At 45.3% G+C, this 26,736-nt stretch overlaps 1 protein-coding gene across 7 annotated transcripts in view; it reads left to right on the forward strand.

Moving 5' to 3' along the window:
- The window catches only part of CDK12 (cyclin dependent kinase 12), a 480,052-nt gene that overhangs the window by 195,194 nt on the left and 258,122 nt on the right, over window positions 1-26,736 (forward strand). For all 7 annotated transcript variants that reach the window (XM_073608346.1, XM_073608342.1, XM_073608343.1 and 4 more), the window contains one exon: window positions 22,836-23,038. In XM_073608346.1, the coding sequence (XP_073464447.1) occupies window positions 22,836-23,038 (203 nt within the window). The remainder of the gene's footprint in view (window positions 1-22,835; window positions 23,039-26,736) is intronic.

The raw sequence follows: 26,736 nt of genomic DNA on the forward strand, positions 1-26,736 counted from the left end.
CCATTGACTGTTCAAAAGCCGCGCCTCCTCCTCGTCCGTGATAGGCAGAACACATCATTTCCCAGCGGTCAGCCTATCATGGACATTCTCTCATCCTCATACCACGGACGAGGATGAGAGAATGTCCGTGATGGGCTGTACACTGACTGCTGGGAAATGGAGTTTTCTGCCTATCATAGACGAGGAGGAGGCGCGGCTTTTGAACAGTGAATGGCCGCCAAATAGTAATAGCACACGCTGGCCGCCGTCTGCCTGCATGACACGCTGATCATGTAGGCAGACGGAGGTGACTCGAGTATAAGTCGAGGGGGGCACTTTCAGCCCGAAAAAAAGGGCTGAAAATCTCGACTTATACTCGAGTATATACGGTAATCCTATTTTAGAAGCATCTTTTTAAACAAACACTTAGAGTGAGTTATCGCTGGATAAAGGAGAGGGGCTGCCAGGATGTTTTGTAAAGGTTTTTTTTTTTTTAATACAAATATCGACACGGGAGCTGACAGGCAGGGAGGGAAGGGGAGATGCGTACAGAGAAGAGCTGCGGATAATGGAGACACACAAACTGAACACAGTAGTCATGGCTCAGCAGCAGGGTGGATTTGATTTAAATCAAGTCAAATTTAAATCACTAGTAAAAAAAGCTTGATTTAATTCAACTAGATTTTAAATCATAATTTTTTAAAGAGCAAATGTCATCTCTTTCGTGCAGCGGCTCCTCCTCTGACCCGCTGTTGGCTCGCCGACAGTCCCATTCACTTTAATGGGGCGGCTGGTGAAGCGGCAGTGACACAACAAGGTGAGGGATGTGGCAGCAGCAGGTGAGTGGATGCCTGATAACAGGCGCTGCCATAATGGATTTGAAATGACAGGTGCTCTTGAAATTTAAGGACTCATGCTTGCTGGCAGTTAGAATCTTTGACATATGCAAACAAAATGAACGTTTCCTATTTAGAATAATAAGCTGTCAGGTTAGTAAATAGTCCCTAACTGTATATGTCTTTTATGGCCTGCTGCCATTTTGCTCTTCAAGGGAAGTATAAAGCACTTCAAGCCATGTGCAGAAAGATCACAAGGTTTATAAACTGCTTAGAAGGTTTAGCTTTCGTTTTTACTGCTTGCCCTGCCTCCTCACACTTAGAGCCTGGTACAGATGCATTTCTCTTTAAACAATCATACAGTTTGTAGTGTACATAGATTTGCAAAACAATGGGATAAAGGAATGTTCCTGAACTTTGTTTGATCTCATGGTTACTGTGAAATTGTGTGATTGCATCAATCGAATGCTTGTTCTCTTCTTGCAGTGCTTTTATTCATTAAATGAGTTTACCAAAAATGTAAATATTGCCTTATATACAGCCTCATGCTACAATACTAAGCTCCATTTCATGCTGAATAAACTAAATTATTAATGCATCTGAAATAGAAAACTATCTTAGATAGATTTTTTACTCCAGAAGCATGTTATTAAAATAAATTTGATAAAAATCAAAAAAATCCAATTTAAATCTTAAAAAATCTGATTTAACCACTTCAGCACCGGAAGGATCTACCCCTTTAACCACTTCCCGCCCGCCCTATAGCGGATTGACGTCCGGGAAGTGGTTCTGTTATCCTGACTGGACGTCATATGACGTCCAGCAGGATAACATGCCGCAGCGCTCCCCCGGGGGCGCGCATCGCGGCGATCGGTGGAGCGGTGTGTCAGTCTGACACACCGCTACACTGATCTTGGTAAAAAGCCTCCGGCGGAGGCTCTTTACCACGTGATCAGCCGTGTCCAATCACGGCTGATCACGCTGTCAATAGGAAGAGCCGTTGATCGGCTCTTCCTCACTCGCGTCTGACAGACGCAAGTAGAGGAGAGCCGATCGGCGGCTCTCCTGGCAGGGGGGGTCTGCGCTGATTGTTTATCAGCGCAGCCCCCCCTCAGATCACCCCACTGGACTACCAGGGATGCCACTAGGACCACCAGGGAAGGGGCAACGTGGATGGCCAGGTATGTACCCCATGGCCATCCACATGTGCCCAATCTGTGCCAATTAGTGCCCACAAATGGGCACTGATTGGCACTATTATGTCAATGATCTGCCCAGCAATGCCCAGATCTGCCCAGCAATGCTTTATCAGTGCCACCTGTCAGTGCCCATCGGTGCCACCTGTCTGTGCCCATCTGTGCCCATCAGTGCCACACAAGTACCCATCTGTGCCACCCATATATACCAATCAATGCCACCTACGAGTGCCCATCAGTGCCACCTATGAGTGCCCATTAGTGCCGCATACCAGTGCCACCTATCAGTGCCCATCAGTGCCGCCTATCAGTGCCCATCATCAGTGCCCGTTAGTGCCACCTCATCGGTGCCCATCAGTGCCGCCGTATCAGTGCAGCCATATCAGTGCCCATTATTGAAGGAGAAAGCGTACTTATTTACAAAAAAATTTAACAGAAACAAAGAAAAACTTGTTTTTTTTCGAAATTTTCGGTCTTTTTTTATTTGTTGCGCAAAAAATAAAAACCGCAGAGGTGATCAAATACCACCAAAAGAAAGCTCTATTTGTGGGAACAAAATGATAAAAAATTTGTTTGGGTACAGTGTAGCATGATCGCGCAATTGTCATTCAAATTGCAACAGCGCTGAAAGGTTAAATTGGGCTGGGCGGGAAGGTGTCTAAGTGCCTGGTATTGAAGTGGTTAACCACTTGCCGGCCGTCATATGACGGCCAGGTGGCGCGAGACTCTCATTCTGGGAGGGCGTCATATGCCGGCCCTCCGTTTAAACAGGGAGTGCGCGCGATCGTGTGCGCGCATCCCTGTTCCTTCGGTGGAGGCGTGTCACGAAGACACCGCTCGCCACCAAGGGGGTGAACAGCCATTGGGCATGTGTGATGAAGTCACGGCCGATCACAAGTGGTACCGCCCTACTTTGCATGGCGCATGCGCATGATCGTCAGTGGCGGCGTGTTCCCGGGAACACTGCTCGTCCCTGACGCTGGTAAACAGCCATTGACCGGCGGCTGTTTACCACGTGATCGGTTGTGATCCTTTCATAGCCGATCACTAAATGTCAACAACCGTGTTAAGGAGATGTTACCGGGTTCTCCTCTTCACACACCGATCGTGTGTGAGAAGGAGATTGCGGTAACATCTCGTAACCACTTACAGTGTACACCAATTACACTGATTGCCCCCCCCAAATAAAGAGGACCTGTTGCCACCCATCAAAGTACCTGTCACAGTTCATCTGAGTACCTGTCAGTCCATATGAGTACCTCTCACAGTTCATCCGAGTACCTGTCACAGGCCATCAGAGTACCCGCGTACCTGTCACCGGGCCGTCAGAGTAACCGAGTACCTGTCACCGGCCTGTCAGAGTAACCGAGTACCTGTCACCGGGCCATCAGAGTAACCAAGTACCTATTTGCGGCCCATTTCTCATAGGATATACGTTGGGGTGTTTGCTTTCCTAAATGGGGTAATTTTGTGGGTAATTCCATTGTCCTGGTGCTCAAGGACCTTCAAAAGTGTGATAGGTAGGAATGAAATGAGATGTGTAATTTATGCTCCTAGAACGCCTGAAGGTACTACTTCAATGTTGGGCCTCTGTGGCCAGGCCGTGTAAAAGTCTCACACGTGGTATTGCCATACTCGGAAAGAGTAGCAGAATGTATTTTGGGGTTTACTTTTTGCTATATACATGCTATGTGTTAGAAATATCTTATAAGTTGACAACTTTGTGTAAAAAAAAAAAAAAAAAAAAAAAAAAAAAAAAAAAAAATGCGTTTTCATTTTTTTCCCACATTTTCCAAAAACTTCTGGAAAAAAATGAACTGTTCAAGAGACTCACTATGCCTCATAGATTATACGTTGGGGTGTTTGCTTTCCAAAATGGGGTCATTTTGTGGGCAATTCCATTGTTTTGGTGCTCCAGGGCCTTCAAAAGTATAATAGGTGGTTGAGAAATGAAATGCGTCATTTATGCTCGTAGAACGCCTGAAGGTGCTTCTTCAATGTTTGTCCTTTGTATGTGGCCAGGCTGTGTAAAAGTCTCACACATGTGGTATCGCCATACTCTGGAAGAGTAGCAGAATGTATTTTCGGGTGTAATGCATATGCTGTGTGTGAGAAATAACCTGATAATTTGACAATTTTCTAAAAAGAAAATCTTCATTTTGCAAAGAATTGTAGGAAAAAAATTACAACTTATAAAGAAAAAAATTCACCATGCTACTTAATACCTTGGAATGTCTACTTTCTAAAAAGGGGTCATTTGGGGGGGTATTTGTACTTTCCTGACTTGTGAGGCCGGGTTCACACTGGGGCGACACGACAGTCGTCCTACTTTGGATCCGACTTTGCCCCGCGACTTAAAGCCGACATAGGTCCGACTTTCAATGAACGGGGATCTAACTTGGATCCCCGCCAATACCAGGCACTGTGTTTGTATGAATCTTGAGGGGGAACTCCACGCCAAATTTTAAATAAACCGACATGGGTTCCCCCTCCAAGAGCATACCAGGCCCTTGGGCCCCCCCCCCCAAAAAAAAAACCTTACCAGACGCTTATCCAAGCACGCTGCCCGGCCGGTCAGGAAAAGGGGTGGGGACTAGCGAGCGCCCCCCCCCCCCTCCTAAACCGTACCAGGCCGCATGCCCTCAACATGGCGGGGTGGGTGCTCAGGTGCTCATCAGGTGAATCTCATTTCTTGAGACACTGAGGCTAGGTTCACACTAGTGCGACAAACGCTCCGACATTGGGAGCTCATGTCGCATGACGTGTGAAAATCAATGTTCCCCTATGGGAGCCGTCCTAACTGGTCCGACACAAGTCATTCCGACTTTAGAAATGCTCCCTGTACTACTTTGGTCTGACTTTGGTTTGACTTTGGTCTGACTTTGATCCTACTTCAGCCCATTGACCATCATTGAAGTCGGATCGCTGTCACGCATGATCCGACTTTGGCATGCGACTTGTGCTCAGATAATCTTGAGGGGGAACTCCGTGTCAAATTTTAAATAAACCTGCATGGGTTCCCCCTCCAAGAGCATACCAGGCCCTTAGATCTGATATGGATTTGAAGGGGAACCCCCTACGCCGAAAAAAATGGCGTGGGGGTCCCCCCAAATCTCTACCAGACCCTTATCCGAACAAGCACAAGCGAAGAAGCACCCCCCCTCCCCTCCTGAACCGTACCAGGCCGCATACCCTCAACATTGGGGGGGTGGGTGCTTTGGCCGTTGGTTGTCAGGGGCTGCGGGCGGGGGGCTTAGACTCTGAGTCTGTTCCTACTTTGCCCTAAAACATTCAGGTCTTAAACAGGATTGGCCTTAAGCACTCAGAAAAGTGTAAGGTTTCAGCCTTATCCATTCTTTGAACTCCCTTGTAAAAAAAATAACAAAAAAAAAACAACTCTTATTCAAGGTGTACCTCACTTGCCCTTAAATGCCTTTGCCTACATACTGTAGTGGTCTTTTTGGTTGCTATTACGTCTGTCAGACTTGTCTGAGTTGGAAGCTCTTGTAAGTACTGTTCCTCATCCTTCACAATAACAAGGTAGTCTTGTGCCCAAGACCAGCCTTTATTCCTAAGATGTTATCGGTCTTCCACCTTAATGAGAACATTGTCCTGCCATCCTTATGCTCTGCTCCAAAGCATCAAAAGAAAATCTCTCCTTATTGCCTGGATGTAGTCAGTACCATTGGAGTCTACCTTAAAGCAATAGTTTTGATCAGGAAGACCGATTCTTTGTTTTGTCTTCAGAACCTAGCAAGGCACAACCTGCTTCAAAGTCCATCACTCAGTGGATATTAAATTTGATTGCTAGAGCTTGCACTCTCAAGCTCAAAGCTCCTCTTATTCTTGTATGCACCTATTCCATCAGATCAGTGGGAGTTTCAGGCACCAGGCCTCTGTAGCTCTGTAATGCTGCCACCTGGGCCTTTGTGCATACCTTTGCAACTTTGTAATTTTAGCCCTATTAAAGTGATCATATCCTATAGGCCCTTGGGCTGTATATCCCAACTCCAATAGCATCTTTTGGCTCAGTATTTATTGACATCCTAAATCAGGGTTATTAACCACTTTCCGCCCATGCTATAGCCGAATGACGGCTACAGTGTGGGCTTCCAGTGCCGGAAGGGCGTTAATAGACGTCTTCCCGTGATCACGCTGCTCACGCGCCCTGTGAATCGCCGAGTCCTTCCGTCTTGAGTGATCACAGAACAGGGTAAACGGCCAATGACAGCAGGCCCTTTACTACGTGATCCGCTGTTATCCAATGACAGCTGATTACGAAAGTAAACAGAAGCCGGTTATTGGCTTTTTTTCTCCTCGCCATCAGTGTGAGGAGAGAAGCAGAAAGCCGGTAACCGGCTTCTGTTACAGGGACATTGGTCCCCCTCGGTGCCCACCAGTGTCACCTATCAGTGCCGCCTATCAGTACCACCTCAGTGCCGCCTCATCAACGCACATTTATCAAGGAGAAAAATTACTTATTTGCAAAACTTTATAACAAACTATGAAAATTTTTATTTTTTCAAAATTTTCAATCTTTTTTGTTTCTTTAGCAAAAAATAGTCCGTGCCCAGTAAGCAAGTGATTAATATTCATGGAGTTACGATTAGTAAAAACTTCTTCCAATGGGTTACCGTGCCTGTGTTTTCTGCTGGGAAAAGGTCCTGGCACCTTTTTAAAAATGCAGCCGCATGGTGTGTTTGTACAATGCAATTTCCATGTGCGGGAAACCGCATTATATATATTTCAGTGTGTTTAAGACTTAATGGTACCCCTGCACGTTTTCTGTGCAGTTGCTTGTCCCCCTTCACATCTCTCCCACCACAGCATTGGCCCTTCACATAACACCCCCACAGCACTGCTCCTTTCTCAAATCCCCCCCCCACAGCACTGTCCCCCTTTACATCACCCCCCCATTTTCCCCCACCCACAGCACTGCCCCCTTGAACATGACCCCAAGCACACAGCACTCCCCTCTGTACATGATCCCCAAAACACAGCACTCCCTCCTGTACATGATCCCTGAAACACACAGCACTGCCCCCTCTAAATGATCCCCAACACACACACAGCACTGCCCCCCTCTACATGATCCCCCTATGCACACAGCATTGCTCCTCTGTACATGACCCCCTACGCACACAGCATTGCTCCTTTGTACATGACCCCCTACGCACACAGCATTGCTTCTCTGTACATGACCCCCTATGCACACAGCATTGCTCCTCTGTACATGACCCCCTACGCACACAGCATTGCTCCTCTGTACATGACCCCCTACGCACACAGCATTGCTCCTCTGTACATGACCCCCTACGCACACAGCATTGCTCCTCTGTACATGACCCCCTACGCACACAGCATTGCTCCTCTGTACATGATCCCCAACGCACACAGCATTGCTCCTCTGTACATGATCCCCAACACACACAGCATTGCTCCTCTGTACATGACCCCCCCCCCCCCCAACAAAAACAGCACTACTTGCCCTGAACGTGACCCCCAACGCACACAGCACTGCCCTCCTGAACGTGACCCCCAACGCACACAGCACTGCCCTCCTGAATGTGACCCCCAACGCACACAGCACTGCCCTCCTGAACGTGACCCCCAACGCACACAACACTGCCCTCCTGTACATGACCCTCTATGCACACAGCGCTGCCCCTCCTGTACATGATCCCCAACACACACACAGCACTGCCCCCTATACATGACCCCCCACATACAGCACTGCCCCCCTGTACATGATCCCCAAGACACACAGCACACCCCCTTTACATCACATGCCATCCCCCATCCTTCACAAATTCTCAGCCATGTCCTTTGGAGAACAGAAGATACAGAAACAGAAGGACAATCCTGGACTGAAGGCAGAGGCACAGCAGCATTGGATGGAGGACAAGAGCTGCTGAATTAACAAGCTGGTGATTGGTTGCTAGGACCACCCCCTGTGTCCTAGCAGCCAATCACCTCCTGGTTAATGTGAAAAGTTCATTCAGGCAGCCGCTCTCCATGCAGTGCTGCTCCCACCGTCAGTCCAGAATTGTCCAACCTCCTGCCCACTCTGCTCTGCTATTGACAGCGGCGGAGGCTGAGGACAAAAGCAGCAGCTAAATGGTGCGATCGCGGCAGTCTGTATAGAACAGTCACGCGGTCCGCCTTATAGTGATGCCCGTTCTAAATGATCTTTTCTTTGACTGGAATACAACATATATTCATAATTCAGTTTATGCTAGACCTGATAGCCCATTGGCCAAATTAAGGCATACACATGGCAGCTGACCAGGCTGCTTCTAATCTCAACAGAAAGTTTAGCAAGTAGGTTTTCCATCTCCGATGGTTTCATCTATCAAGCTCCATGGCTGCACCCTAGCCACTGCAGTCTCTTCTTTAGCTTCCAAATCTATTTACTCATCAGCAGTGCCTTGGGGGATCCTGCTGTACTTACTCCCCTTGGCATGCTGTAAGCGGCTGGTGGTTTTCAGGTCCACGGCTGTGGTCTGATATAAATGTGTCACTCACGCAAAGATAAAAACCAAATGCTAAATCAAAATACAAAGTTTGGGTTGCAGCAGCTTAATGGTGTGTATTAACCATGCATATGAGACACTGACCATTTTTCCTTGCACTTGTGATCTGCCATTCTCTGTGAAAACATATGTGGAGGGGTATTCATGACCCCCACTGCAGTGCAGAGAGAAAGGGATAGGAATGCCTTGCGGATGCTGTGAACCCAGGTATCGCATGAGGACTGCTGTGCCAATGGAGGTGGGCCAGTTGCGCATACCTCCGTAGAGGTATTCGGGGACAAATAGACCACAGCCGTGACCCTTTTAAAACAATGCTGCTTTACCCTTAAAGCAATATACCATATGTGAATACAATAATAAAGTGCCATAGTACCGTGAGGTAAATCTCAAATCCACTGAAGATTAAATGCATCTAAATACTTTCATTCTGTCTGAAACTTTAAATTCGTAAACAGTTCATCAACTTGAAAGAAGTATGCTCCCAGTGAAAATAGTGACCCCCCCCCCCAATAGCTGTGCGCACTCACCCACAGGTATGGACCCCCTGGGCTTATACCGAGGTGGGTCTGCTAAACTTTGGTATACTGTTGTATCCAGTTCATCTGGATGATGAAACATAGGGGCCTGCATCTTGGTCTCGTACCCTGTACTTCCGATTGGTGGATCGCATGCTTGCTCCAGAGGATCCTGGAGCAGCGACTATTTACAACATTTTCTGACAGATCATTCCTAGTACCGGGACACGGCACTTTTTTAAATGTGAGTGGACATCTGTATTTGTTTTTAATTGGTTTTATTAAAACGGTATTGTCATTTCCCTGTCATTTCATTCTTCATATGGACTGGATACACTGAGGGGGATCTCCAATCTCTGGATGAACAACAGTATACCAAAGCTTAGCAGACCTACCTCGGTATAAGCCCAGGGGGTCCATACCTGCGAGTGAATGCACACCCCTGCCGGGGGGAATATCCACAGTGTGGTCTTTGGAGTGGAAATTGCATGCACACAGAACACTTTATTTGGAGTTTTTTGGATTATAATTTGTTCACTATTTTCACTGGGAGCATACTTGTTTCATGTTTATGAACTGTTTACTAATTTAAAGTTTGATTAAATGAAAGTATTTAGATGCACTTAATATTCAGTGGATTCAAGATTTACCTCACAGTACTATTGGACTTTATTATTGTATACACATGGTATATTGCTTTAAGGGTAAAGCAGCATTGTTTTAAAAGGGTCACTGCTGTGGTCTATTTGTCCCTAAATACCCCTACGGAGGTATGCGCATCTGGCCATCCATTGGCACAGATACATGAGTTCACAGCATCCTCAAGGCAATTCCTCTCTCTCCCCCTCTCTGCACTGCAGTGGGTGTCATAAATACCCTTCTACATATGATGTTTTCACAGAGAATGGCAGATCACAAGTGCGAGTGAAAATGGTCAGTGGCCTGGGATCAGGGTAGTAGTTTATTCACTCACAGCCTTTTCATCCTTTATTCTAATGGTTGCATTCTGGTCTTTCTGTTGGCCCGTTTGCCACTCAAGCTTCCTTTTTCTTATCCTGGTAGAATCTCTGGCCTTATAAAAGTTTTCGATAGCAGGTTTCACAGCCTTGCTTGCTCACTCTTCCCTTCTGAATCGGGATCTGTCTTTGCTCTTGAGTCGGAGGGTAGTAGTGGAGTATTCTGCTCACCTCAAGGTCTCCAGCATTATGTTCCTATCTCTGTGCAAAGACATCGGGATTGTCTTGCTTCTGTTCTGCTACTAATCTACTGGGTCATTTCTCCAGTTTCGCATAAGGAACACTTTAGGCTTTCTACTTGAATCTGTTCATATTTCATATATTCATTAACATTCACGTTCATATATATTATTAACATTCTCAACGTGTTGCTGCCAATTCAAATGTTCTGTATGAAATCAGACAAAGTCAGACATTTGCTTCCCTCCTTTCAAGAAGATCTTCTGGCTTCAGTAGACAATTGGGATGCTTACTTGCATACAATCGCCTTTCCTCCTTTTCCTTTGTAATTTTTTAGTGCACTGAACTAGTAACTCAAACAATCTTCTCAGCTTTTGTGTTTGTCAGTGGACTATCAAACATCTGCTCCCTATACAGGCGGTCCCCGAGTTACGAACACCCGAGTATTCTTCCTGTATAAGATAAATAAGTGGATGAAGTGTTTGTAGTCCAAATCAGAAGTGTATTCTGGGGTGACAACACCTAATCTTTTTAGTTGTAGTAAGGCAAGATTACCAGGTACAAATATAGAGAACAAGCCTATAAAATGGAAAACTAAAGTCTCTCGCTCTCTCTATCTCTCTCGCAATCTCTCGCTCTCTCCTGAAAATCTTTGCAGGTTTTTCTTAATAATCCAAAAGAGATTTTATTATTATTGAAATGGGAATTAACCTCCCTGGCGGTATGATGATTTCATATTTTTGATGCTGAAAGCTGTACAATTAATTTGCATGAAAATTTGGTGTTTTATATTGTAGGCCTGTAATAACTCACTTAAATCTGTCCAAACAAGAGTCTAGTAGACATCCTGGGTATGATAGTTTGAAAAATGAAATCATAAATTATAAGATAATAATTATAACAAATAATATAGTAATAAAAATTATTCAATAATGTAATCAAATCAAAAACACTGAAATTTGCTCAGTTGCAGAATTGTCTCTGTCACTACTTTCAGTGATCGATGACTGATTTCCCCACAAATCACTATCACTCAATTCTGCAAATGATTATAAATTATTATCCCTGTTTTCTAGCTGGTCTAAAACCACTTTTGATGTAAAGGGACGGTTTTGGTTGCTATGGACAATCTCCGGTTTCCAGGCAGAAAGAACAGTATTTATATTATAAAACTGCATGCAGGGCACTGGACAAAGTACTAGGGACAAAAGGGATGTGAAATAAATTGATACAGTAATGTAATCTGTAAGATTACAGATTACAGTGTACCGTATATGTATTGTGTGTTTTACTTTTTGAATTTGGCACTGTTCTCCGTCCCCGTGCGTCGTAACGCTCGCAGGGAACGGAGCTCGGCTCCATGATAGATCGAGCTGAGGACGGCTCGCACACAGAGCAGGGAGACATTGCAGGATCTTGGGGACAAGGTAAGTAAGCTGTACCTGGATCCTGCAATGCAATCCCGAGTGTGGCTCGGGGTTACCGCTTTGGTGCACAAAATCCACCCCAAGCCACACTCGGGAATACCATCAGGGGGGTTAAGGAAAGGTGAAGTATAGCCAAAGCATTTTTGGCTATACTTCTCCTGTGGACCACATAGTGATAGTGCTGCGCCTATTGATCAGAGATGACTGCTGTACTGATGACACTGTATGCTGGTGCAGCAGCCAACGTGTCTGATCATCATAGTGACACTGCACTGTTCTGGTGACCGTATGTAAAAGAAAAGAAAACAAAAATAATTTTTAACATACTGTCACCAGAGCAAGTGCAGTGTCACTATGGTGACATTGTACTGCTGTGGCGGTGATCATGTGCAATTGCTGGCTGCTCAGATGTCAGCGCAGTCACTCATTGTCTCTGATCAATGCCAGCAGTACAATGTCGCCAGACCTATGCAGCCAGTCAGTGTCCCCGATCACCACCACACCCGTCCCAGAGTCACCAAATGGACTCATTCATATGTTCGGTACTCTCTGAAGAGCTCACCTGAAAGGTTTTACCACCCTCGTGTGAACAAGCCCAAAAAGTACCGGCAGTCACAGTGTTTCCTGATCTGTGCCACACCAGTCCCAATGTCACCAGTACAGTGTATGCCAGCAACAGTGTTCTTGACACCAACACACTGGTCGCAGTGTCACCAGAGCAGTTTATGCCAGCAACAGTGTCACTGGTGTGGTGATAAGTGTACCAGTGACCAGTGTAAGCCAGCAACAGTGTTTATAATCGCTACCACACGAGTAACATTGTCAACATACCAGTGCATCCAGCAGTATTCCTACTCATTCCACACCAATGCAATGTTGCCTCTGTCTACCTCTGACCCGTTTATTGACCACGTTTCTTCCTGCTCCCTGGACCGATCCTTCGCCTGCTAGCTGATCATGTCTGTCTGCCTCCCCACCAACTATGTTCTGATGAGAGAACAGTGAAAATAAAATTTTTTTTTGTGAATATGATTTTCTCAATCGTTCATTGGCCAACACAGCGCTTCCTTATGCAGAACCATATGGTTATATCGCCCCCTACAGGAGTAGGACACTAGGCAGAAAAAAGACTTGGCTACGTCCTAGGTGATATACACCCCCCTCTCTGCTATAGGCCTTCAGTTTTTTTCTGCCTAGTCAGGAGTAAGGACCTAGTTCTCTGCTGGGATCTCTAGTCCTGGCAAATTTTATTTTTTTGTTTGTTTTGTTTCCTGGATTTTTTACGGTGAGATCTGCAACCAACTGCCGGACTGGACGACGTGCTGGACATTTGATCCAGTGGTCTCCCCAGTCTGCCCAGCGAGCGTGTGCAGACCGCACCTACGTGCTAGGTCGGCAGCGACATAGCCCAACTGGACAGGGGGTGGCCCTGCGAGTTAAACATCTCGCGAGGTCGCTTACGACCGGGTCTCGGCTTGAGTCGCAGCGTCCCTCAAGGCTGACATGACAGCCCCTCCCCTTCGGTGGCGAGGAGGTTCTGTCTGAAGCGGTGCCCGCCTGGTCCTGGTATGGTGAGTAAATGTCCCCCCTCTCCTCTTGGTGGGTTTGTGGTGGATGCGGGCCCGGATCCTCTTGTTCAGGGGCTTTCCTGGGGTCTGTGTCAGCCTCGTGTAGTGCGGCATTTTGCCATAGCCGGTGTCTTTTCCCCCTAGTGCCTGCTGACTTATTATGGCTGGCGGCCATGTTTGTGTGGCTCAGCGGCCATGATTTGGTGGTTTTTGTGCTCAGGCAGTGGCAGCCATTACTGTGTAGCCCAGGCGGCGTTTTTAGCAGGCGGAAGCTCCTCCTTTAAACCCAGTGCTGACTCCTGTGTTATTCTCTATTGGACGCCACATGTGTGCGGGTCCACACCTGAGGCAGCAAGCGCTACGCTGGTGGGGTGGTGAGTCTCGTGGGGTCCCTTCCTCTCTCTGCTGCAGGCTGTGGGGTGTCCTGGTGTTGCGGTACCGCTACTGGTGTGGGGGTGTCCCTTTTTGAAGTGGTCGCTTTTGGTGTGGGGGGGTCTCTTCCCCTATGGCGTCTCAGGAGCATGTTTCCCCACCTGACCCCCTATCAGAACCTGCAGGTCCTTCTGGGTCCCAGCCATCCGTTGATGAACTGTTAGCAGCCCTGGAGTCCTTTGTGTCCCGGGTGGAGGTGGCTCTTGAGCGGCGGACTAGCAAGCAGCGTCCCCCGCCTTCCCCTGCTTCATCTGTCTTGTCAGATCCCAAATCTGATTGGCGCTGGTGGACGCACGGATTGCATCTGTGTGGGAAACTTTAAAAATGGAGGATGCAGCTGTGGTGGAAGTGCTGGTCCCTTTTGGCACTCGCAAGCCATCTCGCACGCCAAAGTGTTCCCTTATCCCTCCTTTTTTGACAAGTTTGTTTATAAGGAATGGGAGCGTCCAAAACGTCCCTTTGCGGTCCCAAAGTGCTTTGTGTGCGTTATCCTTTTGTGGAGAGTCTTCTCAAGAAGTGGACGACTCCACCTGTGGTGGATCCTCCAGTCTCTCAATTGAACAAAGCCACCATGATTCTGGTTAAAGACTCTCCGGCTTTTAAAGATCCAAGTGACAGGAATGCAGAGTCTCTGAGCCTCACTATGTTCACTATTGCGGGTTCGGTGCTTCGGCCAGTCCTGGCCATTGCCCTGGTGTCTTAATCACTGACAGAGTGGGAGAAGCTGTTGCGCCGTGACCTGGAGGGTGATCAGTTTCCTCCTGCCTTCACTGAATTGGCGGACCAGATGGTCCAGGTGATGCAGGTTGTATGCAATGCCTATTTGGACGCAGCTCCCTTGCTTTCGAAGCTGTCTTTTTCAGCTGTAGTACTTCGGCGGGTATTGTGGCTGAAGTGTTGCACTGTGGATCAGGCCTTTAAAAAAAAAAAAAAAACCCAAGCTGATCAGCCTTTTTAAGGCGATCGTTTGTTTGGGGCCACTCTGGATGATATCATTAAGAGTGTCGCAGGGGGGAAAGAGTACTTTTCTTCCACAGTCAAACGAGGAAGTAGCCACGTTGCAAGCGTGGTGCTTCCTTCTAGGCACACAAAGTTCGTCCTTCAGGTCCACTGATAAAGGCTCAAAGTCTTTCAAACCCCCCTCGGAAGGTTCCAAGCGACCCTGGTCTGGCAAACCAAGAGCTGGATTCTTCAGACCCCCAGATAAGGCTCCTTCGGCATGAAGGGGCGCCCTCACCCGCAGTCCGGGTGGGGGGACGTCTTCGTTGGTTTCCAGGCTGGTAGACCTCTCTGATAAACGACATGTGGGTCCACTAAGTGATTCTGTTTGGTTACAAGATCGAATTCCAGTCTTGTCCCCCAAGCAGATTTTTTCGTCCAATCTGCGTCTGTCTCCGGACTGCTTGTTAGCCCTCAGGGGCACGGTGCAAGGCCTGTTGCTTCAAGGGGTAATTGTCCTGATTCCAGTGTCGGAATGGAACGTTTCCAGGGTTTTTATTCAAACTTGTTTACGATCCCCAAAAAAGAGGGTGCGATACGTCCAATTCTGGACTTCAAGGCCCTGAACCGCTTGGTGCTGAAGTTCAGAATTGAGTCCATTCACTCCGTGGTGGCATCTCTTCATCAGGGGGACTTTCTTGCCTCCATTGACATCAAGGATGCCTACCTGCATATTCCGATATTTGCACAACACCAGCGGTTCCTGTGGGAGAGGAGAATTATCAGTTTGCAGCGTTACCCTTAGGTCTCACCTCCGCTCCTCGGGTCTTCAAGGTGTTGGCCCCGGTTCTGGCGCTGCTGCGCCAGCAGTGAATTGCTGTCCTTGGCTACCTGGACAACCTTCTGCTGCAAGCAGAGTCCTCAGGGACCCTGAGGGGCGATGTGGAGATCGCTATTTAGACTCTGACTGATTTTGGGTGGCTGATAAATTGCCAAAAATCAGCGCTGATTCCAGTTCAGAAATTAGTTTATCTTTGTTTGGCTCTGGATTCTGCTCTGCTCAGTTCCATATGAGACCCCTGCAAAAGTTGATCGTTTGTTATCGATTGTTAAAATGGGACTAATGTCCAGGGTCTCTGGACAGTCAGATTTGGCTGAGCCAAGGGTCCCTGATGTGATGGCTTCGCTCCCCGGTTCTTCGGCAGGGGAAATCCTTTCTCCCTCTGTACTGGATGGTGGTCACCACCGATGCCGGTCTGTCCGGGTGGGGAGGAGTCCTGAGCTCGGCTCATGGTCGCTGGACCCTGGAGAAATCCAGGGTACCTATCAACATCTTGTAACTCCAGACGATCAGACTCTGGATCATTGGATGGATCGACTTCAGGGGCTCCCGATACGGATCCAGTCGGACAATGCCACGACGGTGGCCTATGTCAACCACCAGGGAGGAACAAGGAGTCTGTTAGTGGGCCTGGAAGTAGCAGGCATTCTCCGCCATCCACATTCCGGGGGTGGACAACTGGCAGGCATATTACCTCAGTCGACAAGTGTTGGACCAAGGGGAGCGGTCCCTTCATCAGGAGGTATTTTAACAGATATGTTTGCGTTGGGGCTCTCCAGAGGTAGATCTGATGGCATTCCTGGTCAACAGGAAGGAGCAGAGGTTTGTGGCCAGGTCTCGAGACCCTCTGGCGGACGCCTCAGACGCTCTGGTAGCTCCGTGGGGCCAGTATCGTCTGCTCTACGCCTTTCCTCCTCTCAAGCTTCTGCCTCGGCTGTTGCGCAGGATTGAGGCCGAATGAATTCCGGTCATTCTACTGGCCCCAGACTGGCCTCGTCGGTCCTGGTACGCCGACCTGGTGCGTCTGGTCACAGACGCCCCCTGGCGGCTACTTCTCAGGGAGGATCTGCTATCCCAAGATCCAGTCTTCCACCCTGCTTTACTGTCGCTGGCTTTAACAGCTTGGCTATTGAAAGCCAGGTGTTGACGGATAGAGGTTTACCTGCGTCAGTGATTCCAACACTACTCAAAGGAAGTCTACTTTCAGGAAGGTATTTCATCGGACGTGGAAAGCCTACATTTCATGGTGTGAGTCAGTGGGGTTTCACCCACGTTCCTTTTTGGTGGCTCAGATTTTGACTTTTCTTCAGAGGGGCTTTGAAAAGAATTTGGCCTTGAGTACCATCAAGGGCCAGGTGTTGGCTTTGGTGGTTTTCTTTCAACACCCACTGGCTTCGCATTCCCTGGTGTGTACCTTCATTCAGGGGGTGCGACATGTGGTTCCACTGGTGCGATCTCCCTTGCCACCGTGGGACTAGAATCTGGTGCTTTTGGTTCTACAGAAGCCTCCGTTTGAAGATATTCAAAAAATTCCCCTGCTCGCTCTGTCACAGAAGGTGGCCTTCTTGGTGGCTATCACCTCTGCTCGCAGGGTGTCAGTATTGGCGGCACTATCCTGTCGCACGCCCTACCTGGTGATTCATAAGGACAGGGTGGTTCTTCGTCCTTGTTCTTCGTTCCTTCCAAAAGTTGTTTCTGATTTCCATTTAAAAGAAAACATTGTGTTGCCTTTCCTATGTCCCAGGTCGCAACATCCGAGGGAATTTGCCTTACACACCTTGGATGTGGTTCGGGCGATCAGGGTGTATTTGGTGGCCACTGAGTCTTTTTGTGATCGCGGATGGGTCAAAGAAGGGGCTGTCTGCTTCCTCAGTGACAGTTTCTAGATGGGTCAGACAGACGGTGACTCGGGCCTATTCTGTCGACGGTCGGGTTCCTCCCTTCCAGGTGAAGGAGCACTTTACTTGGGCGCTGAGTGCCTCCTGGGCCTTCTGTCATCAGGCTTCAGTGACGCAAGTGTGCAAGGCGGCCACCTGGTCGTCGATGCGCACTTTCATAAAAATTTACAAAGTGGATGTGCTGGCATCTGCGGATGCCTCTTTTGGCCGCAAGGTTCTGCAGGCTGCGGTCTAGAAGGTTTTTCCCTCATGAAGGGGGTTTCTTGCTGTTCAGGTTGGGCTCCAGTTATTCTCGTTGAGCTCCAGATTGTCTGGTTGTCCTGTTTTTTTGTTGGCTGCCCCACCTCTAATGTTCGGCACTGCTTTGGGACATCCCCATGGTTCTCAATAAGGAAGCGCTGTGTCTGTCAATGAACGAATGAGAAAATAGGATTTTTGTTTTACTTTAAAATCTGTTTCTCTGAGTTCATTGACAGACACAGCACCCCTCTATGGAGTTTTTAATGCTTCTGACACTGCTTGTGACAAAATTGAAGGCCTATAGCAGAGAGGGGGGGTGTATATCACCTAGGACTGCCCATGGGCGTAGCCAAGTCTTTTTTCTGCCTAGTGTCCTACTCCTGTAGGAGGCAATATAACCCTATGGTTCTGAATAAGGAAGCGCTTTGTCTATGAACTCAGAGAAATAGATTTTACGGTAAGTCAAAAATCCTATTTTTGGGTTTATTTTCCAAAAAGTAGTCTTTTTGTTGGTGTTTCCACCATCCTGATGCTCCAGGCCCTCCAAAAATATAGGCAGTCAAGAAATGAGAAAGGAAATGTATGCACCTGGAAAGCCTGAAGATACTCCTTGGATTTTGGGCCTCTCTATATGACTAGGCTGTGGAAAAAGTCTCACATGTGGTATTGCCATACTTGGGAGGATTAGCACAATTTGTTTTGTGGTGTAAGTCTAAGTGTGCCTATGTTGTGTGTTTGTTTTGCTTCGGTCTATCTAGTAAGGTTAATTTGCGGTATAAGCAAGGAAGCTCAGACCTTTGCAGTGTATAAATGTGCTTTTCCTATACAAAAAAGGCTTTACATACACAATTATAGGAATACAATAAGAGACTGACAGATATACCTAGAACAAGCAAAATGCTACCTACTTCCTAGCAAATAAGCCTATAAAAATTACTTCAGTTACTGTGGGACCATGATCTCGGTAGGCAACGAGGACTCCATAATGACAACACCAAGGAAGGTCTGTAGCATCCAGAAGAAGCTATATTTGAAGACTCTCTTGCCTGGTCTCCAGCAACTGCTTATAAAAGCCTGGGGTCCTGGCACTTCAGGGACTCAAGTAAAATGAGTGTAGCAGAATGTATTTTGGGATGTATTTGTAAGTGTGCCTATCCTGAGTGTGTGAGAAATAACTTGTCAAAATTACAACTCTGTGGAAGAAAAAGCAAAAAAAAAAAAAAATTATTTAACCACTTCCCGCCCAAAGGGCGTCATATGACGTCCTGAACTTTTAGTGGGAATATCTGAATGATGACAGCAGCTACAGGCATCATTCAGATATCCTTGTTTTCAGCCGGCGATTCTGTGCATCATAAAAACGATCGTAGCAGCAGTTCCGCCTCTTGATCGTTCTTACAGGTGATGGGAGGGGACATCCCTTCCCGCCGCCATCCGGTGCTTCTCCGGGCTCTCGGGGACCCGGAGAAAGAATCATCCGGCGCCGGATGACGACGATAGAGATTTCCTGTGACCAAATGGTCACCGGTCATCTCTAACCGTCGGAGGCCCGGGCGCGATATTAGAGGGCGCATTAATTGGAACCATATATTTGTATTAATAGTTCTTTATGTTTAACGCCATGTGTTGCTCTTCCTTTTTCATTAGATGGTTTGCCTTATGCAACCCCTGGGCTCCCGCTGTGATGTACATGGTATTCTCAAAAAGTTTTTTGCACTTTAATCCTTTTTCCCATGATACCATTTCTATTATTTTTATTTATTTATTTATTTTTTTTCAGTTTAGGGTTTGTTTCCTTTTTTCATCCTTGTTATCATTCTTTTCTCCTTTTTTTCCGTTTTTTACTTTTTTTCCTTTTTTCCTTTTCTCTCTTGAATTTTTTTTTTTCTCTTCAATCTTTGTCTTTCTTCCCGTTTCGCTTCTTTCCCACACCCCTTCCCCTACCCCTTCCCCTCTTTCCTCCCTTCCTCCTCTTCAAACCCCCCCCCCGAATGCCCCCCCCCTCCCCTTTCTCTTTTGATTCACACATACTTTTCCCCTTTGACATTTTTTCACTTAATTTCACCTTTTTTCCTTTTTCTTTTTTTCCTTCTGCTGTTACATGTGTTTTTCTATCCTCCGTTTTTGTTCTCCTGTTTCTCCTGCTTTGCCTAATCTCTATTCTCCCCTTTTGTTTTCCTTCTCCTGTTATTCCTCCTTTCATATTTTTTTTTTCTCTTTCTCTTTCCCCTTTGCATCACTGTTTTCTCCACCCCCTTTTTTTCACTTCTCCTTCGCTCTATCGCTCTTCATTTCCTTGCTCTCCTACACGCACACACCCCTCCTTGGATACCCAACATGGCGCCGGCCACACATCACTGGTTTCTGTGAAGACGGCGGCCCAGCTGTCAGGCGTCCTTCCCGTAGATCTGTTGCCACGGAGGTGGGCACATGCGCGGCACACGTGGCGCTACATGACAGGTGCCTAGGGCTTCCAGCTGACAAGCAGTCGCTGGGTCCTAGAAAACATTATGCCCTGAGCGGGCGCATTCGGCGTATACAGCTGATCTGGTACCATTAGGCATTTGCTGGAGAGGCGATCCGCACTCCACGATTTTTAAATGCTAGTACCCTTAACCATTTATGTTACTTTTATACACAACAGTTTTTAATACTTTATGGGGGGATTCTGATGTCATTCTGACATCAGAGGGAGGGGGAGTGTACTAATTTTCATTCTGCACATGTTTTTTTTGATTGGTGACCACTGTGTGTGTGTGTATATATATATATATATATATATATATATATATATATATATTTATATTGTGTTTGACACTATGAACCCTATCACATGCCTGACGAAGGGGTCCTGCGCAGCCCCGAAACGTTGCACCTCTTTTGTGATGTAACTTCTTTTCATTAAAAACCTTCTTGGACAACTTCTTGCTGATCCATGGTGTGCTGGCGAAGATGTAAGTTTGTCTGATACTTCCAGAGCCCAACTGGTAATCACTGCAGCACCCAATATTTATGTGCCATTTTACCAGGAACGTGTGCGATTGGAATAGTGAATAGACGGGCGCGATATTATGACGTCACGCTCGGGTTCCCGGAAGTAAACAAAGCCATGATCACGGCTGTCAGCATGAGTTTGGTAATTTTTTTTTCTCGATCTCATGCTTTCCAGCCTGGAGGAGAGATGTGGGGTCTTATTGACCCCACATCTCTCCATAAAGAAGACCTGTCACAAATATTTCCTATTACAAGGGATGTTTACATTCCTTGTAATAGGAATAAAAGTGATAAAAAAAAAAAATGTTGTAAAATAAAAAATTTTTAAAACGCCTCTGTCCCCGGTAGCTCGCGCTCAGAAGAGAACGCAAACATTAGTCCCACCCACATATATAAACGCCGTTCAAACTACACATGTGAGGTATCGCCGTGTGCGTTAGAGCGCGAGCAACAATTCTAGCTCTAGACTTCCTCTGTAACTCTAAACATGTAACCTGTAAAAAAAAAATTGAAAGCGTCGCCTATGGAGATTTTTCAGTACTGAAGTTTGGCGTCATTCCACGAGTGTGTGCAATTTTAAAGCCTGACATGTTGGGTATCTATTTACTCAGCGTAACATCTTTCACTTTATACAAAAAAATTGTGCTAACTTTACTGTGTTGTTGTTTTTTAAATCATGAAACTGTTTTTTTTTTTTTTCCAAAAAAAAAGCGTTTAAAAAATTGTTGCACAAATACTGTGCGAGATAAAAAGTTGCAATGACCACCATTTTATTTCCTAGGGTGTCTGCTAAAAAAATATATAATGTTTGGGGGTTCTGAGTAATTTTCTAGCAAAAAAATTATGATTTTTACGTGTTGGAGAGGAGTGCCAGAGTAGGCCCGGTATTAAAGTGGTTAGTTAATTTCCTAATTTTTTAAAAATAAGTTGTGACATTTGCACTGTTCTGGTATTTTAGGGCCTCAAGAATTGGGATAGGCATCAGGATTGCAGGAATTGAGATAGTACATTAGGATTGATCAATAAATAAGAAAAAAGATTTTGAATCGCCGCAAACTTCTTTTGGGCGACAGGCGTACCGCGATTCGCCAGGCGACAATTACAGCAAAATTACACCATGATTTCAGTGCAATTCAAAGTAACAGGGACCGCAAGGGCGTCCCGTGATTTGCAGCGATTTGGAATTGCGAGCAGAATTGCGACGATTCCGCCTGCGATCCAGAACGCCATAGTGTGAACAGAGCCTGACTCTTTCACAGACTAAATAACATACAATGCAATAAAATGCATTTTCATCCACATTTTTGAAGAAAGATTGTTTACAAAGTTTAGCTAATAGTAAAAGAAAAGTAACCAAAAAAAACCCATTGGGGATTAAATCTCACCAAAAGAAAACTTTATCTCAAAAAATGATATAAAATAATTAGCGTACAGTGTTGCAAGACTAAGTAGTTTATCATTCAAAGTATGACAACACAAACATTTCTTGGACTAATAGGGGGTGAAGCAGTCCGTTTTTCAAGTTTCTAATTTCATAAAAGCAGCCTATGGCACTAGAAATTATTTTGGATATTACGTATTAGTGGTTTCAATATGGAATACAAATATAAAGCTACTGCAACTACTTCATGCCGACTTCTATCCAACTTGTGCCTATAGACTTTGAGGGTTTGCGAAAAAAAAAACGCTTGTGCTCAAAGAAGCTCAATAAAGTGCACAAAAAAGCACAAGCTTCTTCAAGCCAAAGTTAAAGCTCAAATGCCTGTAAAAGCAGCTTTTTTTCTTTCTTTTATTTGTTTTTTGTGTTTTTTTTTGTTTTTTTGAGCTGCAGTGTGCATGAGCCTTAAGTTGGATGTGATTTGGATCTGACATTATTGGAGGATTACCCAGGCATTCCCTGAAGTTACCCTGAAGTCACATTGCTATAATCTTTTTATATGGACTATAGACTGAAGGACTTAAAAATAAATGGTTGTGGATTGAATCATCTGCGTTTTCATTATTTCTTATGGGAAAATTTGCTTTGATATATGAGTGCTTTGGATGAAAGTGCGTTTCTGGAATTATGCTCCCAATCCAAGGTTTTACTAAATCAGTTTTGGGTAGAGTTGCTTTTATTTATTTTTAAAATGCTAATGGAAATGACATCCTGATATTGCAGATCTCCGAATAAGCTTTAACTTGGTATTGTTTAACTTTATGAACCAGACTTTTTACTTTAATAATTATTCTTTCTCATAGCCTACCCCACTGGCAGGACTGCCATGAGTTATGGAGCAAAAAGCGCAGAAGACAGCGGCAGAGTGGCATTATACTGGAAGAGCCACCTGCCCTCAAAGCTCCAAGAAAAGAAAGTATAGCAGCAGTTGGCACAGAAACTGTCAAAAACAGCAGCCCTGCCCCTTCTCAGCCTGTCAAAACAGAACCTATTATAGCTGACTTGAGTAAGTAGCCATTCATCAACTTTGTATTTAAGCACATTTGTAATTCTTTGCAAGAAATCAGACAGCTCATGTTACTTAAATAGAAACTTAATTCCTTCCCTTATTTTTTGGAGAGTAATCCCCAAATACACTAATGCCCAGTGATCCAGTGGTCTCTTGTAGGAATTGAATGCATGGCTTCTGCACTTGAGGCCGTCTTTCTCTGTGACAGCATCAGGGAACAGGCTGTCTCTTCTGGGTTCTTACAGCCAGCCCCCTGATGATTCAGCATATCTTTAAGGAAACTGACTTGGGCCATAGAATACCCCATTGCCTCCTGGGATGCATGAAAAAAGGATGATTGCAAAATGAATGCAATAAAAAAAAAAAAAAAAAAAAAAAACAATTTTGTTGTTCTGAGGGAATGGGTGGGTAGCTAGGGATGGGATGATAGTGGCTCAGGAGGGTAAAGATTTGCTTTAATGATCACTATCTTTTTTTTCTTAATACCAATCTATATATCTTAATCGTACAGGACATGTGGCTTATATTCATAGAGTATGAATTATATGCAGGCTACCTTCAAGTGATTGGATACTGGCAAATAAGTTTGCTTGGGCCACCCCTGCTTGCACCCTTCTATATCTCCACATAATTAGAGAAAATCTAGTATTTTGCTAGTGTTAGTATCGCACAATGAAATTAGACGAGAAACGGTTCAGTCCTAAACTGCGTAAAGGGTTCTTTACAAAATGGCGGTGGCATCAACACACACGTTAAACTGGATGCACCAGTGTCTTTATACAACCTTACCAACTATGTAACCATGTATGTAAGACTACTACTTTTTGCCCTGGGCTAGCTAGTAGTTTGTGGATTAGTAATCCTCCGTGTTAACTGTGTGGGACCGGATGCTTCAAGCACTGGATCCTACGTTAGGCACTCATCTTTTAATGTTGCCACTTTGGGATTTTTGCCCACTGTGATAGGGAAAGCCTGGACCTGAATCCCTAACAGGCACAGTACCATAGGCAAGGCATGGTTTCCCTTTAATTTGGGTCATTCCTGGCTTTACACAATCCACAGTGCTTAGCACACAAGCAGATGCTTAAGCACAGGAATGGGAAGTAATTTGTTTTGAGTTACTCCCAGAAATACTTGAAAGAAAATATAAGTTCCAAACCCGTGCAAACCAGTAACCAAAAAACAAACAAACCACAATAAATACCTGCTTGTTGTAAAGTGTAAAAAACACCTATAACGTAAAAAAGAAACAAAGGAACCGCTCTTATATCATAAATTACATATCATAAATCACCATAGTGTATGAATAAAAATATTATAAAAAATAAATAAAAATTGTGAAGTCCATGTATAGATCCCACATGTGAATAAACGTCCTCAGTGAATATAGGAAAGGTTCCTCTCCACCTGCATGCAGACACACAATGCACTCACCAGACTTAATTGACCCCTATTACAGGGAGTCAAATTACACATATGGGAAAAGCCAAGATGTCATACATGAGTTTACAGGAATGAATCCAAACCGCTGCTGTCATCCATTCAGTGTGTGTTTGTGTATATGCATATGTGTGTGTGTGTGTGTGTATATATATATATATATATATATATATATATATATATATATATATATATATATAAAATGCGTATTCAAAGCTCCATTGTTGCCATATAGAGAGGGATGGCAACACTGGAGCTTATAAATATACACAATATATATATATATATATATATATATATATATATATATATATATATATATATATATATATATATATATATATATACACTGAATGGATGACATCAGCGCTTTGGATTCATTCCTGTATTGTTTGACATCTTAGATATTCCCATATGCACTATTTGACTCCCTGTAATAGGTGTCAATTAGGTCTGGTGAGTGCATTGTGTGTCTGCATGCGGGTGGATAGGAAACCTCCCTATACTCACTGAGGACGTTTATTCACGTTTGGGATCTATACGTGGACTTCACAATTCTTATGTATTTTTATAATTTAAATGAAGATTTATTTGTTTATTGACTATGGTGATTTATGATATAAGAGCGTGGTTCCTTTGTTTCTTTTTTCCCTGAAATACTTGCCTGTAATGCCTTCAACGCCATAAGTCTTTTCACATCATTTTAAATTTGGCGGTCTTTTCTCATCTGCACTTTGTCTCACTTTGCGACTTAGTTGCAACACGCCTCCTTGCTTGATACACTTCCACCCACCATATCGGCAGAAAACATGCATTCAATGTTTTTCCTGCACTTCCTGATGCCTTATGCTACAGAGACATGCACAACCCATTCCACCAGCATCCTTTCTGTGAGTACCCTACCAGGGATCTCCTCACTTAACAATGGCAGATCACAGACCCAAGGGAGATGGGACAGAAGGGACAGATGACATGCACTCTGCCAGTGGCCTACAAGAAACTCAAAACGCTGTTCAGGGTGATAGCTGTTCCCTTGTCGCAGAGCAATGTCTTATTATAACACCACTGCAGCTGACTCTTGCTGCCTCTTAAGCACACACATTGTGGTCTATGAGACAAAAGCAGATTTTCCTGCAACTATGTTTGAATGCTTTGGAAAACTTTCAAGTCTTCTAGAAACTTTGGTTTCTGGGTGCTAATAGCACTATACTTCCTCCTTTCCCCCACCAGCCATGTTTCAGAGATTGCGCCTCCCAACCTGTTTAAGGATGAAATGGAGGAAAGTGAGGGGGACTCAGATGTTATAACGGAAGCTGCAGAGGATTTGTTAACTTCTGCAAATTTTGAAACACAACCTATGATCTCTTAAAAGCTGCTTTTCACTCTAGACACAGTGATGCAGTGCAAACTAGACTTTGTGTAGTAGTACATGGATCTCCACAGCCCAAACATTTCCCTTTGGGCACTGGCAAAATCGAAAAAGATGCTCTACCTAGCAGCTACTCTTCCTCCCGTTTCCCCATCCCCAGGTCATCTTCCAGGACAGCTTACATGAGAGACAGGGGGGCGCCTCCCACCAGGAAACACATGATCCACTTTTTCGTTAAAAGCCCCGACATGCTCCCTAACTTTCATGTGTTTCCTCCGGTCAGTTAGGACACATCCCCAGCTTGCTTTTTGTGCGATCAGACCAGCATGCAGTATGCAGGAACTTCCCGAGTAGGGACACCATTTTTTTACAAGGCAGGGGCTTTTGGGGTATGACCTCTACTCAGCTTCATGAGAGTCTGTTGTGGGTTCTATTGTTTTACTGTGATTGGTTGCTGAGGGATCTCTCAGCAAGCTGTCCCAAGCAATCTGCTCAGGGAAGAAGGGGATTGCTGCCTGGTGTTCGGGGTTACTCCCTGAGAACTGAAGACATGTCTTTTGCATACCTGTTGCAGGCTGGAACACAGGAGTGCTCTTCATAATGGTGGGTCCTGGGGCAGGGAGAACACTGCGGCTGTCTCTGGCATACTCATGACCTTGTGACGTCAATTCTTGTCGCACATGGATGATGTAATTTCAGGGGGAACAGCAAGTTTTTAAGGTGCCAGTAACCAAAACTTTTAACATCCATTAAAATTCATGTTTTACTCAATTGGTTAAAAAGGATTAGTCAAAAACAAAAGTCATATACAAATAAACTTTTAAGAAAAATAAAATCGTCATTTAAAATTGCTGGATCAATTCCTTTGGGATCTTACAAACATGAT

Source organism: Aquarana catesbeiana, linkage group LG12, assembly GCF_042186555.1.
Source record: "Aquarana catesbeiana isolate 2022-GZ linkage group LG12, ASM4218655v1, whole genome shotgun sequence".
Lineage (NCBI taxonomy): Eukaryota > Metazoa > Chordata > Amphibia > Anura > Ranidae > Aquarana > Aquarana catesbeiana.